Consider the following 16,582-nt stretch of genomic DNA (forward strand, 5'->3'; position numbering starts at 1 on the left):
TTCCTTCAACTCAGCGCAGGGTCCTGGGGAGCTCGGACTGGCAGCAACCCCCCCATGTCCCCAGGGCCACCCGAGGGCTGTGGGGGCTCTTGGGGTGCAGGGGGGCACTCAGCCCCCCCAGGACACGCTCAGCCACCCTGGGAGCCAGGAGCTGCTTGTCCCCTGAGGGTCCCTAAGACCAAGGGTGGCCGCTATCCCCTGGGAGCGCAGGAGTTGCCCACAGTGTCCCCGGGAGTCCCACGGCTCTGGGGGACCCCGCCCCTCCTCCCCCCCTCCCGGGGTCAGCAGTGACAGCGGGAAAAAGCAGAGACACACAACGTCAAAAAAGAAAAAGAAAAAAAAAAACAAGAAAAAAAAAGTAAAAAAAAAAAGGTCGAAAAAAGGTTTCTTAAAAAAAAAGTGGCAATTTTTTTAATAAAACAGCAACTATAAATAAATGTAAATATAATAAGTGGATTTACTTGCAAGAGAAACAGATAGTATTATTTTTGTTTTCTTTTCGTTTTTATTTTCTCCAGCTTTAAACTGTGAAAAATCAAGGCGGGCAGCGGGGGGTGGGAGGAGAGGGAAGCAGAGGGGAGAGGGGCTCCCATTGCTCAGCGTGTCACTGTGGGGGGGCTGTTGCGGGGCAGGGGGCATGCACTCACTCCCCTGTGAATGCTCACAGGCTCCCCGGGCCCCAAACACGCCTGGTCACCCCCCCCCTTCCCCAATAAGCCCCTACTCCCTCCACCCAGGGCACCCACCTCTCCCTCTGGGGGGTCCCTTTGTAGCATGCCCCCCCCCCCCCAGTCCTGCCTGGATTCAACTGAATTCGTACAGAATCGGTGCACCTGCACAGTGGAGGATGGGGACGGGAAGAGGGGGGAGTCAGGGTCCCTGGGGACAGGACCTGCACAGGCTGCCCCCAAAGCTGTGGTGTGTGCAGAATGGGTGCACCAAGCCCTGGGGCAGCTCAGACCTATTTTTTTTCCAAATTTTTGATTTTAATATGTTTTTTTTTTTTTTTTTTTTCCATTCCTATCCCTGCTGCTCCAGTTTCAGGAGCCTGCCGGGCTCCCGCTTCGGCTCCCAGTGGGATTTCTGCTTAACAGCATCCCAACTCCTTCACCCCATTGCCCCCAAATATCTCAGCCTCAGCCTCTGGGGCAGGGTGAGGGGAGCAGGCTGGGTATCCAGGCCCATGCTCACATCCTCCCCCATCCAAAACTCTTAAAAAATATTAAAAAGAAAAAAAGGGGACAAAAATTCAAAATGAACCCCCCAGTGCCCCATAGGGACAAGCGATGCTCGGTGCCCCAGACTGCAGCAAAAGGGAGAGTGGTGTTTGGGGTTAAACCCAAAAGCTCCACGGAGCTGGGGAGCATTCACAGGGTGAGGTGGGGGGGGCAAGTGCCAGACCCCCCCCCCCATGAGGGATGGGGAGGGATGAGGGCTGGTGGGGACGCGTTCTTCCAAGGGTATTGCACACGTCCAGCTCAAAGCAGTACAAGGAAACCGACCTCCATTTACTTTCTTTCGTGGGTTTTTTTCAGACTGTTAAAAAGAAAAAAAAATTTTAAAAAGAGAAAATGAGAAAAAAAAATCCTGGTACATGAAATAAAGATTTTTTTTTTTATAAGTTGGTCTTCGTTCAAGTGGATTTTTTGGGGGGAGGGGGTGGGGGTTGGAGGGGGAATTAAAGAGGAAAACCTCCCGATGGGCTGGAGAAGTACCTGGAAAACTGGCAACGAGGTCAAGCCCTGCGGATGCCTTCACCCAGGGGACGGCACTGAGCCCCACATCCTGCACCGGCAGAGGATGAAGAGGATGGATGATGAGGCTTTGCTTTACAGTAAGCACAGGTAAACTCAAGCAACACCATCCTCCAGCCTTGAGAAGTGGCCATGAGGATGGGTGCGTTGAGGCTTTTGCTTGCCTGCTCCCCAAATTCCTGGCTGTGCCCCCCCCAAAGCAGGATGGGATCGTGGAGCCATGGCTTCCCATGCTCTCCCCCCACACGTGCTGCCCCATTTCAGCTCCTCCCCAGGGACCCCTCCCTCACAAAACCAGAGCACGGGCAGGGAGGGGGGAGGCAGCAAAGCGGGACAGGACGCAGCCAACCCTGCAAGTGGGACGCTGCCAGAAGTGGCTCCAGCCCCATGCACTGCATGGTGCCCAGCCGTGATGGGGGGCATGGCTCAGCCTCTGCCTCTCGGAGGTGCTCCTTCCCCACCAGGACTAAAGATGTGCTCCCTTCTTCCTCTCCATTTTGTCTCTCTTCCTCCTTGCTTTTGTGGGTCAGGGCAGGAGGGGGGAAGGAAAGGTCCGGGAATCAGGAGTGCTGAATTCTGCTCGGTGCCCAAGACAGGGCCGGCCTCCATGCAGTAATAAGGAACAGCAGCACTCAGCACTTCTCATGTTCAAAGCACTGCACTAACATTCCCTAATGAATCTGTCGCATTGAGCAATGCAAAGGGCTTGCGCATGGACAGCAGCCCTCCTCTGCCCCATCCCCTGGGCTATGCAGTCATTTCGAGTGGGTGCCAGCTCTGTCCTCACCGAGGGTCACGGTGCTCCTCCTGTCCCCATTCGCCTCTCCCAGCACTGGCTCCATTGGCCCCCAGCCATGAAGAATACACCACCACCTTCTCCTCCACACCACCATGCCAGGAGAGTGTCAGGGGATGCCAGAGACCTCCTGCCCTGTGACTGAGAACAGCCAACATGTGTAGTCCCTCAAAGACAGGGCTGAAGCATGTATGAGAGACTCAGGCTTGCTTCTGCTGAGACCCTGTGAGAGCTCTGCGTGTGGGGAAACCCAGCTCCATGGCGATTAAATTAGCACAGGGCATTTAGCAGTGTCGCTTAAATGGTTTCAACACCTAGGAGCGGTAATTAGTAGTAATGGTTTGGCGAGGGAGGAAATTAAGACTCAGGTACGGCGCTTTTGTCTGCAGATAATTTTCAGTGCCAAACGACTGTAGGGAGAGGCCGAGTGCCAGGCACACAGGCTGCTTGCCTTACTGCCATGGCAGGACCTTCCCAAAACCAGGTGGCCAAGCAAGAGAAGGAGTGGGGAAGGTGAGGCTGCACCTCAAGTCCTGTGCTTAGTTCTGGTCCCCTCACTATGAGAAAGACATTGAAGCCCTGGAGCATATCCAGAGAAGGGCAACAAAGGTGGCGAAGGGTCTGCAGCACAAGTATGATGGGGAATGGCTGAGGGAACTGGGGTTGTTCAGGCTGGAGAGGAGGAAAACCCAGGGGAGACTTCATAACTCTCTATAATGACCTGAAAGGAGGTTGTGTTGGGGTGGGGGTCAGCCTCTCCTCCCATATAACAGTGTCAGGGTGAGAAGAAATGGCCTTACGTTGCACCGGGGGGGGGCAGGTTGTATATATGGAAAAATTTCTTCTCTGAAAGAGTGGTGCTGCACTGGCACAGGCTGCCTAGGGAGGTAGTGGAGGTGTTTCAGAATTGTGTGGATGTGGCACTGAGGACATGGTCAGTGGGCATGGTTGGGATGGGCTGATGATTGGACTGGCTGATCTTAGAGGTCTTTTCCAACCTTAATGATTCTGTGATTTCATGGAGAGTGGCTGAAAGAGTCTGGCTGAGGACAGGGCTTGCTTGGGAAACCCAGGTATTGCCTGAGCACAAGGCCTGCCCCAGAGGAGCAGGCATCCCACAGGGCCTTCTTGCTGTAGGGAGGCTCCTATGGCAGAGACAGCAGGAGGAGGAGGCCATAGGTTGGGACGGCAAAGGGAGGATAACTTCTAAGCATGGCCAGAAGACCTCCAGCTGCTTCCAGGAGGCTCCCACACAAAGAACATCACTTGAAGGCCCTGCTCTCCTGCACAGCTCAAGCTTCCTGCAGCAGAGGAATGCTGGAGGAATCACAGAATCACAGAATCATTAAGGCTGGTAAAGACCTCTAAAAATCACCTGGTCCAACCTCCAGCCCATCCTCACTGCGCCCACTGACCGTGTCCTCAGTGCCACATACACATGATACTGGAACACCTCCAGGGACAGTGACTCCACCACCTCCCCGGGCAGCCTGATTCAATAACTCACCAGTATTTCTGGGAACAGCAAGGGCCATGCTGCATCCCATGGGTACAGCAATGTGGCAGCTTCCTGGGCTGCAAATCCCAGCCTGGTGCAGATGTGAACCCTTCTGGCAGCACATTGTCACTCGTGCTGGTTTTCCACCAAGAGGAACAATGTGTGAATGATGCAAACCCCTCTGTCCTCCTTTCACTTTCTCTTTGTTGAAACCTCTAGGTTGACACAGATGCAGGAGATGGGGGTGTAGGGTTGGGCATGAAGACAATGAGGTCTTGGTGCCCTCTGCAACCATCAGCTCTTGACATTGCGCTAAGTCAGTGATGAGGAATCTGGCAGCAAAGGGGTCAAGATGTACAGTCGTGGGCTGAGACCCAGAAACAGATCTGCAAGGGCAAAGCACTGGGTTATAGAGAACAGGTTTGCACTGCTGCTGCTCCCCCTGCTGCTCCCGATCCCCTCCGGGCTGGAGGAAACGAGAGACTTTGCTCTCTGGGGACCCGTCAATCAGAAGCAGCCACCGCCGTGCAATTTGTGGAAGGCTCTGCTGCCAACAGCGGGGCTGAGCCCATGGCTGAGCAGGCACTGCCATCCCGTGGGACGAGCCCAGCACAGCAGCCCGGCCCCAAAACAGCGCTGAGCAGGGCCAGAGGACCTGCAGGTTTGTCCAGCCCTGGGTTTGTCCAGGACCTGGACCGGAGTCTTGCTGCTGCCATGTGGGGCACTGGGAGCATTTTTTCATTTTTTTCAGGGCTCCCCACTCCTGTTTGCTCTCCTTCCTGCAGGAAATCTGGGAGTAGACCCAAGGACATGACCCACTTCGATGTGAGAATCTGACTTGCTCCAATGGGACAGGCTCCAGCCAGCCGGTGGGGAGGTGAAGTGTTACGAGGTCAAAGCAAACACAGGGCTCTGAGCCCCTCAGCATCACTTACTAGCCCATCTGGGGACCAAGAGGTGCCAGCTCTGTTCCTTCCCACTCCCTTCTCATCCCCATCTGCAGTGCTCGAAGCTGCTTCAGTTCAGGGGTCCAGCCTTGGGTGTCAGCAGTGACCCTGGGAGGTGCCAGCTCCAGAGGGACAGGCAGGGAAGAGGAGGGAAAGAAACACCTCAGGCTGCTGCAGCGGGAGCTCTCCAGAGCAGGGTGAGGGGTGCACATCCCTACCGGGTGCCCTGCAGCACCCGCAGCCCAGTGAGGGACACATGCGGCATGGTTTTGCCCGAGGCAACAAAAGCACAAGGCTGACTCCTCCAAAGCCAGCAGAGAGCAGATGGCACTGAAATCTGCTCAAGAGGAGAGAAAGGAACAGCCCCAGGGCTCAGCTCCCCGTGCACCTCCAGACGGACATTTGTCCCCATCCGAGCATCTCCAACTGACCCAGAAATGGTGGGGAATGGCAATACAGAGCTACTCTGCATCCCTGCCCCTGTTCCCTTTCATGGGGACCTTCCCAAGCAGAGGCTGAAGGGGCAGAGGGAATAGAGGTGGCCCCTGTGCTGTGGCTTCATGGTCATTCAGCAGCAATGCTTTAGGGAGGTAAGGAGAAAAGGACTACAGCAGGCCCAGATCTGCCTCAGCTCCCAGTAATGTCCTGCGTAGACTTCTTTGCCTGGCTGTCATAAGAAGCATGCTTTCAGAGGATGGATCAGCTGGACAGGGGCATTTGCAGAGCACATTTTGTCCCAGAAGATGCTGATTTTTTTGCACAGAGGTTACTGCAATGTTGCCGATGCTGAAGGAAGCAGCTGAGGGCACTTGCAGGGCCCTTGTAAAGAAACCCAGCAGTGCTGCAGTCTGCTCCCCAACCTCAATCCTGCACAGCATCCGAGCACCCAGCTCCCAGAGAGAAATCTCCCAGGGTCACAAGCTGGATCACAGTGCAGCAGTGATTTGCAGCTTGCTCTGTGCAGTGCCAGGCTCCTACCCCAGCCCCTGCATCAGCCCTCCATGCCTCCAGCAGGCACTGAGCCAGCAGGGATGCTGCCGGCACCAGCTGCTCTCACTGAGCTTTGCAGAATAAACTCATGGAATTAGCCTGTTGGCTGCCGGGATAAAATCCAGCACTGAATGCAGATCAAAGGAGACAATCTTCCCAACAGCTTTGCTTTGGAAAGGGCAGCGTTCAGCAGCTGAGGATGGAGCGTGCTGCACATTGCGTCTTTGATGGTGCATGTGCTCCAAGCCCTGATGTTCAGAGCTAGGGGTGCTGTGGGACAGATCCAACACTGGCGACAGAAATGGACAAAGCCAGGCAAGAAGCAGTGCTAGAACAGATAATTTTGGGGTGCAGCCTAAATTCCAGGAAGCTTTGTTCAAGCCTTTTCCTAGCAGCATGAAAGAAGTGAGTGATGCAGGGCAAGGCTCTGAGCCCAGAACAAAAGCAATATATTCTAAAGGCAGGGAAGCCTGCTCTTGTCAGGTTCCTGTCCACCTTCACAGGTAATACAGTTTGACCCAGCAGATGTGGGAAGCACTTGGCATGGCTGGAGCAAGTAGACAGCGTAAGCTTCGCAGTGAAAGCACGATCCCCAACCAGGAATGAACTCAGCACATTCCCTGCTCAGACCTTCCCAGCACACACAGCAAATCTGCCAGGTGTCACCTGCTCCCAGCCCCACCAGGCTGCACAGGCAGCAAACTGCAAACCAGATTCACAGTATGGGGAGTTGCTCCGTGGCTGTTTCACCCAGGAAAAAAATGTAGCAGCAAAGCACCTGGCCTGAGAAAGTAGCAGATCGAGGAGGCAGATAAAAGCACAGTGGGAATGATGGGATGTGAAGAGCAAGGAGGAAGGAGGGCTTCCCAGTCTGTGGACACAGAGCAATGGAAACCATGAGCCTCCGGTGATGCTGAGCAAGTAGGAAGCTGCTGCACACACCAATGGTGGGCTGCAATGAGAAGCCAGCAGGCAGCAGTGAGCTCTGCTGCTTCAAATGCAAAGACTTCAGAAAAAGAGTCAGGGCTGAGAGGTGTGGAAATGTTGGACTTCTCAGTTTGAGGAAGGTGTCAGGGCTGATGACTCTTCTTTGGGTTTGCCAAGGAGCTCAGGACAGTGGGAACTAAATACATGGTACAGGCATAGAGTGTGTTCATTGTTTAGTTAGAAAAAAGAAACAACTGGCTATTTTGATATGTTTGTTGTAAGAATCAAGTAAGGAACTACCGGTTTAACGTGAACATTAGTCTTCCAGTGCTAGGCTGCCTCTTGCAGTAAAAAGATGGTCATGCAAGAAGGAAAGCAAGCTGCCTGACCTGCATACTGCACTTGCTCAGCAGGACATGGTATGGTACACGGAGCTCTCGGAGAAGTCCTGAGCTGCTGCGGGAGGTGGATGCCTTGAAGGGATGGTGCCAGGCGATGGCTGCAAAGACTTTGGACTGGAGCAGCCACAGTGCTGGAACAAAACCTCTCTTTTATGAGTCTGCAAACACCAGTGTATAAACCAGAAATGGAGAAGCAGAAGACAAGAATGAAGAACCAGATGGAAGCAATTTATCCTGGCTGTTTCATAAGCATCTTCCAGGGAAAAGTGATTAGCCTTATTAACTGATTAATTAACTGATTAACTGAAATTATGGATCACAGATCAAGTGATTGCAAGCGAGTGTATTTTGAGTAAAGTCAGCACTTTTCTGGGACACTGTGTGTCTCACGTGCTGTTAATGACAGCCAACGGCCGGATGGCAAATCATTCTGCAGAAACAGTACTGGAGCTGACACCAGCACAGCTCTGACTCCAGCCCAGGACAGAAGATGAGAGGGTCTTGTGCTAAATAAGAGTGAGTCAAAGCCACCCTGTCCCCTCTTCCAGTAAATTCCACTTAAATGGAGGAACAAATCTCGCCTTCCTCACATCTGGATTTTTCTTACAACTGAAGGTTTCCTTCTTGATAAGAAACTGGTAGATTATGCTGTGCCCAGAGGAGTATTTGTTCTGTGCTGGCCATTCTCTGTGCTTGTCTTCCCTTCTGAAGCACGCTTATACCCTGCTCCATTCCCAGACACAGCAGCCTGAGGGGCTGGGCCTGAAGTGCAAGCAATCTTCAGCAGGCAGCAGAAGTGTTTCACTTGCCTTTCAGCACCTCACACAGGACTGTAAGGGAACAAGTGAGCAAAGGAAATGTGGGATTTAGGTTTATCAATCTACTTGTTTCCTCTACATGCATTCACTCTCTAGTCCCGTTTCCTCTCTGAGACTTCCTGCTCCTTTTGTGTTTCCTAAGAAGGACTTGAATCTAGCTATGCTCAGGTTGAGTCTATTGTAACCAGAGCTGTTCCAGCACTGACGTTTGTCTCCACGAAGGCTGTTTACCTGAGAGAGTTATAAATGGTATTTTATAAAGCATGTTTCTGTAAGTGGATTTTTCTTTTCGCTAGCGGGGAAAACTGCTTTAATAATCTGACTTCTGATTAATGGCATGGCCTCCTGGCAAAGCAGAGACTGCTTGGGTTATTTCTCGAGGAGGATTTAAACGTGGTAAATAAAGGAAGAAATGCATGGTGCTCTGCCTGAAAAATATTAATGTAGACTCTGAGGCGCAAGACGCCGAGGAATATTCTGCAAACAGCTGGGCTTCAGCCTGTGAGCTGCAGACATCTCTAAACTGGATCCTGCTCTTTTGAAGGGGACAATTCCAGACTCGAATGTGTGAACATCTGAGATTTGCTTCTGGGTTTTTGCTTTTGCTCCCCTGCAATGAGGAGAAGCACTCTTCCAGGGAGATGGGGTTGATCGGACTGAGGAGCACAGGGGAGACCTCGTTGCTCCCCACAAAGACTGAAAAGGAGGCTGTGGTGAGGTGAAGTCAGCCTCTGCTCTCAGGTAACAGTGATAAGACGAGAGGGAATGGCCTCTAGGTGCACCAGGGGAGGTTCAAGTTGGATATGAGAAAAATTTATTTGCCAGGAGCGGTGCTGCAGTGGCACGGGCTGCACAGGGAGGTGGTGGGGTCACCGTCCCTGGAGGTGTTCCAGAACCGCGTGGATGTGGCACTGAGGATACGGTCAGTAGGCATGGTGGGGACGGGCTGGAAGTTGGACCAGATGATCTCACAGGTCTTTTCCAAACTTAACGACCCTATGTGATGCGCACACACCCAGAACCTGCCCCACACCGCGGCAGCAGACGCCGGCCCGCCGCTCGCCACGCCCCTGCAGCTCGATGACGGCCGTGACGTCAGCGGGGCGCAATGCGCCTGGTGGGAGATCCGCGCTTTACGGCAGTCGCGCTCCGCTCCTCGCGTTTTCTCTTTTACGACAGTGGCGCTCGGCGGTACAGCCGTCGCGCAGTGATGACGCATTAAGGGCGGGACGGGGCTGCGCGCGGCCTTTCCTTGCCGGCTGCCGCCGCCGTCGCTGCCGTATCCGCCGTCATCGGGGCCGTAACGTGGCCGCGCAGGTGAGGGGGTGCCGCGGCCGCCCCGTCCCGCTCCGCCGCCCTACCGGGACCGGCCTGCGGGCAGCGCGACCCTCGGCCCCGCCCCGGCGTCACCGCTGGTTCCGGTGGGGTTGGGCGGGGGCCCCCGCCCTCCTCCGTGCCCCCTTTCTTTCCCTCGCGGTGGCAGCGAGCGGGCGGGCGCTGAGGGAATGTTCTGTTTGCTCCCTACAGTGGTGTGAAGCCATGGCGAAGTTTGTGACCCCCGTGATCCAGGACAACCCCTCGGGCTGGGGCCCGTGCGCCGTCCCTGAGCAGTTCAAGGATATGCCCTACCAGCCCTTCAGCAAGGGGGACCGCCTGGGCAAGGTACTGCCGTGTGCTGCCGCTGAGCGAACTCCTGTGCCTCTCCACCGAGCTATGAGGGTGGAGATTTGGATTAGGTGTTAGGAGGCAGGTCTTCATTCAGAGGGTGGTGAGGTGCTGACACAGGCTCCCCAGAGAAGCTGTGGATGTCTCGTTCCAGGAGGCTTTAAAGGCCAGGTTGGATGGGGCCCTGGACAGCCAGGCCTGGTAGGGGGCAGCCCTGCCCATGGTAGAGCTTAAATAATTTAAGGCTCCTTCCATCCCAGTCCATTCTGAGATATGACGTTATGTGATTTGAGGAGTATACAGCTATACCTTCTTTTGCTCCTTGAGGTTCTGCGTATATCAAATCAGAAACCATGTTAACGCTCACTTACTTTGACTGTTTATGCTTGTCCTTAGGTGGCAGATTGGACGGGAGCCACGTATCAGGATAAAAGATACACAAGTACGTGTTGTCTACTGGCTGTTCCTGACGTGTATTTTGTGCACAGTTTTCTTCAGGTGTCATACCTGCTTTCATGCTTCACACTGGTTCTACCAGCTGCTTGCACACCTCAGCAGGGAAGGCTTCTTAATTTCAGAAGTGTGTCTCACCACTGGGAGAGCTTTGTGGGGCTCTCCCTGTCCTTAGGGGTTTCCTTGTGGGTTTGTACTGTGTGCTGACTGGTGCTTCTCTAGGAGGCCCAGGAGAGGGAGGAAATGTGTGGTATTCTAATGCAGGAGTCCCAGTTGGTGCATTGGACTTGAGTAAAGGCTACTATGGAGAATCTGTGGGGATGGAGTGTCATTTTTTTTTCCTAGGCTCATAGCGAGATGATTTATTTTATTTCCAGACAAGTACTCATCGCAGTTTGGTGGTGGAAGTCAGTATGCATATTTCCACGAGGAGGATGAGACTAGCTTCCAGTTGGTGGACACAGCACGGACACAGAAAACAGCATACCAGAGGAATCGCATGCGGTTTGCACAGGTGACGCTTGCTTTCAGAAACAGGCTCGAGAGAGAGATTGAGCAGTACAGAATTACTTACCTTGCCACTAAAATGTCCTTTTTTCTTCACTGCATTTCTGCAGAGAAACCTTCGGAGAGACAAGGACCGTCGGAACATGCTGCAGTTCAGCATGCAGACACTGCCAAAGAGTGCCAAGCAGAAAGAGAGGTGCGGGTTTCATATAGAGGCATTCTGCACTTGTTTCTGGAGTGTGTGAACATCGTGTTGATTAATAATTTAAGTTACTGTAACAGGATCCACTAAAGCTCCTAGTGAAGAATTTCGGGATATTTTAAATTTTGCTGATGTGACTGGTAGTTACAAGCACGGATTTCAAGCAGCTATTTAAAAATTTAGGAGAAATCTTGAAGCAAGTTTAGGACGTAAGAGCGTGTGAGTTTAAAGAAGGGTGTACTCTTTCTGAAAACTGAGTTGTGGTCATTAAGGATAAAAATGTATAAAGGGTGTCCAGATGAGGAACAAAGCTCTTAATGCTTCAGGCATTTTGATAACAGAATTCTCAGTAAGTATTTCAGTGGCTTGATGCCTAAAAGTGTTGTTCCCCTGGTGATCATTTGGAGGTGTAGGAATCATTGTGGAAGGAAACTTCTTGTACCAGGAACTTCTTGTAATGGCTTTTCACATATTTGTCATTTTAGGGATCGTTTGCGTCTCCAGAAGAAGTTTCAGAAGCAGTTTGGAGTGAGGCAGAAATGGGACCAAAAGTCACAGGTAAACCTAGCTAACTTTCGGACCCCAGTGATGGCTCAGTATTTTTCTGGTTGTGCACATGAGGCAGCTTCTCTTGCACGAATCCTGATGTGCTGTGTGTGTTTCTCTCTCTTGACCTGTTTCACCTCTGGCTGCGCAGCAGAAGCCTCGTGACTCCTCTGTGGAAGTTCGCAGTGACTGGGAGGTGAAAGAAGAAATGGATTTCCCACGACTGATGAAGATGCGCTACCTGGAGGTGTCAGAGCCACAGGACATGTAAGTTCCTAAAACAGTTTCCTGAGCAGACGAGCTCTCCTGCTGTCCAAAAATTCAAGGGGTCTCTTGGCTCGGTCGCAGTGTTCCTATTTGAGGTATCCACTGCCAGGAGTGGGTAGTAGAACACCCAACAGTCCTTTGTGGTTTATCAGTGGAGGTATTTGTGTGGTCGAGATGACCCTCTCTTTCTGTCCATAGAGAGTGCTGTGGAGCCCTGGAATACTATGACAAAGCCTTTGACCGCATCACAACGAGGAATGAGAAGCTGCTGCGGAGCATTAAGCGCATCTTCCATACGGTCACTACTACTGATGACCCAGTTATCCGAAAGGTATTGTCACTGGTTTGTCAAATCCAGGAGTGTGCTTTTCATTGTGCGCTGTGCTTTAGGACCTGTCACGGTCATACCAAAGATAAAGAGGAAGAAGTCCGCATCTCTCAGCTTACAAAGGGGAAACAAAGCGTTCTCTTCTATTTTCCTTACACCTAAGGCAAAACTGGGTTATGGCAATGCTGGGAATACTGACCAAGGACAACCTGTAGTTCTGGAAAGGCAAACAAACCAATATCTGGGCAGTTCTGGATAAGGAACTTCAGTGCTGGAAACCTGCTTCTAGAGTTTTCAACTTTTTGGAGATGGGGAATGCTCAGGGACTGCTCTTTGTGACTCTGTCAGCAGCAAGGAACCAAATCCTCTCTCAACAAATTCACGTTCTGTAGTAGGTTTCTTTTTCCTTGACTGAGCAAGAATGAGCCTGGATTGCAAGGTAGTACCCCACACTTAGCCAAGCTGTCAGCAGCATATCCAGCAGTCTATCTTTCTCAGTATGTAAGAGGAAGTTCACAATCTGGTTTCCTAGCAATTTTGATCTTGGCTGGGAAAGGAATGATATGTCAGTATGTGCTGCTGAAACATAATGTTTTCTGTATCCATAGCTGGCCAAGACTCAAGGGAATGTGTTTGCCACAGATGCCATCCTGGCCACACTGATGAGTTGCACTCGCTCTGTGTATTCCTGGGACATCATTGTCCAGAGAGTTGGATCCAAGCTTTTCTTTGACAAGAGGGACAATTCAGATTTTGGTGAGGAAAACTCTTGAAAGAAATCTGTTACCATTGTTATCTTCTTTATGCTTTTGTATTTGTTTTTTTTTTATTATTTATTCTGTGTCTCAGTGTGGAGACTGAGGCACCTGGAACGAACTGATTGCTGCAATACGTTGCTAACAGTGAGAGTACTTCCAGCACTGATCTGTTTCAGCATTGGGCTGTAGCGATTCACTGAAGCCAATGTAGGTTCTCCCCAGTTATAACAGTTTGTGACTGGTTTTCTCCTCAGACCTACTGACAGTGAGTGAAACAGCTAATGAACCACCGCAGGAGGAGGGCAACTCCTTTAATTCTCCACGCAACCTTGCCATGGAAGCAACCTACATCAACCATAACTTCTCCCAGCAGTGCCTGAGGATGGTAAGGTTGAGCAGTCTTGGGCAGTAGGGTCTGAGTTTTGGGGAGTCTGGAGATAAGATTTTATTCAGACTTGTTTAATGCAGCTGCTCAGCGCAGAAGTGTTTAAATTGGTAAAGATACTTTGCAATGTTACTTCAGCTTTGAAACAGGTGGGATTCCTTAGGGTGAGCAAGCAGACAGGCTTCTGAATACGTTTGTTAAAAGCTGAAGTACCAAGAGCAAGTAACACTTACAAGGAAGTAACTTCCACGGAGATTAGGATTCTCATCAGTTGTCTTAATCTTTTTTTTGTTGTTTTTTCTTTGCAAGGGAAGTCAGCTGTTGTTGTCATGAGCATTCATCCAAAAGGAGAGCTCAAAGTTTTGTTTTATTTTGCTTGTTTTTTACTAATAAGCTTTTCTGTTGTCTTACACAGGGAAAGGAGAAATACAAGTTTCCCAACCCAAACCCCTTTGTGGAGGATGACATGGATAAGAACGAAGTAGCTTCTGTTGCCTACAGGTGTGTTGATCTCCCTCTTATTCCCAGCTTTGGCAAGGGTTAGGATGTCATTGTGGGGAAAAACAGTAAAAACTGGTGTACTGATGAAAGATGAAAGGATTTTGCTGAGTGTTTGGAAAGATCTGGAGAAGAACCAGGGTCAGAAATAACTGTCTGGACTGTGTGTTTGCAGGTACCGAAGGTGGAAGCTGGGAGATGACATAGATCTCATTGTCCGCTGCGAGCATGATGGAGTGATGACAGGAGCTAACGGCGAAGTGTCCTTCATCAACATCAAAACACTGAACGAATGGGATTCCAGGGTGAGGAAGAACAAGATCCCAAACCTAACTCTAACTGCTTCACTGCTGCCTGACATGCCAGGTATAGCAGGCAAGATGAGACAAACATCTAGTGATGTCCCCTGGGTTATTACCTTCCATCAAAGATGCATAGTTTGGGTGGACTAGTAGTGCTATTGAGCCTCACCTAGGTGTGAGGTAGTTGGTTTGAAACCTGTTCTTGTTCCCAGGTGCTCTGTGCAGTAACTGATATTTATCAGTGCTGCCTTCATTAACTGTCCATAACAGTCTTCATTTCCTAGCTGTTGCTACTGCATTTCTCCCTTTCCAGTGCAGGGTTTCTCTCTGCAAGTAGAGGTTTGCATTCCCTAGTTATGGTGTCATAGTTTAGATAGAAGAAGCTTCCCTGCGCAATGGCTGAAGAGATAATTGCTGGTAGCTTGTGAGGTTCACCCTGCTTTTGATTCTCCTCTTAGTATTGCAATGGAGTAGACTGGCGCCAGAAGCTTGACTCACAGAGAGGAGCTGTGATTGCTACAGAGCTGAAAAACAACAGCTACAAATTAGCTCGCTGGACATGTTGTGCACTGCTGGCTGGATCAGAATATCTAAAACTCGGGTAAGACAAGGCTTTCACACCGAATACCTTTCAGGTGCATTCTCTGTGGTTTAACACACTCTTATGTTATAGTGAACTGCTGGTGGAATCTGGATGATCATAAAATTGCATTGTGGTTTGAGCAACAGTGGGTATAGCTTTCAGTGAATGTGCCAGTTGTGACCCAGGCCTTAGCTGTAACTGCTTCCCCTCAAAATCTGATTGATGTGCCCTCCGTTGTGGCTGACCTTGTGAGACCTCATGTGTGTGACAAGCAGGCAGCATCTGCCATTCCCAGCCTATTTGCTGAAATTGCCAACAAGGGAAATAAATGCAGTGACCGTGCTACCTGTCAGGAGTTGATTGAGGTCCTCAGTGCACCATTACTGAGAATTTGAGTGAAGGAGGAGGTATCACCACAGCCCATTTGGAACTGTCAGTTTAAAACTGATTGAGTCTGTTCCCTGTTATTGATGGCTTGAATGAGCTGCTGTGTGTGCTGCCTTCTGTCAGTCGTCCAGTTTTGCAGAAAACCAGATCAGAGTGTATTTTTTCTGTGGTTTCTTGGCACAGCACCAACACAGAGCATATATCATCTTATCTGTAAATAAAAATAATAGCTGGGAGTAATGAAAAGAGCTCAGTTCTGGTGGTTCTGAATTTCTGTGTTATGTTCTTGGGTGTGAGACGTGTTTGACGTCCAGACTCTCAAGTAATCATGCAATTGCTTAGTGCCACGGATAAAAACTACTTCTCAACCTTTCCACCAGATTTGGGCTAGTGGGAGGATTCCAGTTGTGTGACTGATGGCAACAGCCTGTGGCTGGGAGATCCTCTTAGCTTTCAGTGTTGGGGAGTTAGGATGGTTCTTCCTGCTCAGAAAACAAAAGCAAACCAGTCATGCTGGTTTTTTTTTCATGTCACTTTGGCTAAAATGAACCCCCTGCTACTCCTCTTCCTTCTCACCCACCAGGTACGTGTCCCGTTACCATGTGAAGGACTCTGCCCGCCACGTGATCTTGGGCACTCAGCAGTTCAAGCCCAATGAGTTTGCCAGCCAGATCAACCTGAGCATAGAGAATGCCTGGGGTATCTTACGCTGTGTCATTGACATCTGCATGAAGCTGGATGAGGGAAAGTACCTCATCCTCAAAGACCCCAACAAACAGGTGATCCGAATCTACAGCTTGCCTGATGGCACCTTCAGCTCTGATGAGGATGAGGAGGATGAAGAGGAGGAGGAGGAAGAGGAAGGTTTGTAGCAAACTCAGGGGTTTGTGCTTTTAAGTGATCTGGATGAAAGAGGGAATGTAGGGTGAAGCTGAGTGGTAACTGGTGTACGAGAGGTGCTGGGGAAGGTGCAACCCCAAGGAGGTGATGGAAGAAGGGTGCTGGGAAGAGTTGGAATGTTGAATGGGAAGAAAAAAGCTGCGAGTAAGAAGTGGGGTTGTGCCTACACCATGGGCAGAGAGGGAGGGCTTGGGGTGCAGTGGGTGCATGAGCTTAGAGCACAGGAAGCAAAGCTTGCCAAGTTAGCTGTGTTCAGCCTGGCCGGGGCTGGAATTCATGCTGATCGATTTCAGACAGCAGCAGCCCCTCAGTTTTGCATTTGGATATATATATTTTTTTTACTGCTATAACAACTCTGGCATCAGTGGAGTCCATACTGCCCACTCCTGCTGCCCGGGGCATTCCCATAGAGAGGCAGTGATCCGGTTTTAATTGGGGTGGGTGTGGCTTTTTTCCTCCTGCCGCATCACCCCCACCGTGCTTTCTCTTGCAGAAGAAGAGAGCTGAGGGCCGGGCACTGAGCCTGGCCGCCTCCCTGCACCAGGACCCGCTGGAAATGGCTGAATGGGCAAAGAAGCCGGAATAAAGTGGCTTTTCTCTGCACCGCGGTGCTGTGTGCTGTGTGGGGCAGGGCGAGAGGGGGAGGGGGGCTGCCCACGTGGTAGTAAGA

The 16,582-nt window shown here is 51.0% G+C and overlaps 1 protein-coding gene across 2 annotated transcripts; it reads left to right on the plus strand.

Annotated features, from left to right (window-relative positions):
- Nucleotides 1–9,340: 9,340 nt before the first annotated feature.
- On the plus strand, nt 9,341–16,515 carry EIF3D (eukaryotic translation initiation factor 3 subunit D). Of its 2 annotated transcripts, none has more exons than XM_065743035.1 (15): nt 9,341–9,448; nt 9,659–9,793; nt 10,193–10,238; nt 10,627–10,763; nt 10,867–10,952; nt 11,444–11,516; nt 11,656–11,771; nt 11,970–12,102; nt 12,708–12,855; nt 13,112–13,242; nt 13,658–13,743; nt 13,916–14,045; nt 14,501–14,643; nt 15,596–15,876; nt 16,406–16,515. In XM_065743035.1, exons 2-15 carry the CDS (start codon nt 9,671–9,673, stop codon nt 16,417–16,419), a joined length of 1,647 nt encoding a protein of 548 aa, XP_065599107.1. In that variant the 5' UTR covers nt 9,341–9,448; nt 9,659–9,670; the 3' UTR covers nt 16,420–16,515. The 2 variants fall into 2 exon arrangements, with proteins under 2 accessions (XP_065599107.1, XP_065599108.1); XM_065743036.1 differs by having other exon boundaries at nt 11,659–11,771.
- Nucleotides 16,516–16,582: the final 67 nt, after the last annotated feature.

Source organism: Cyrtonyx montezumae, unplaced genomic scaffold (assembly GCF_038088225.1).
Source record: "Cyrtonyx montezumae isolate F1298 unplaced genomic scaffold, pur_monq_1.0 scaffold_3, whole genome shotgun sequence".
Taxonomy (NCBI): domain Eukaryota; kingdom Metazoa; phylum Chordata; class Aves; order Galliformes; family Odontophoridae; genus Cyrtonyx; species Cyrtonyx montezumae.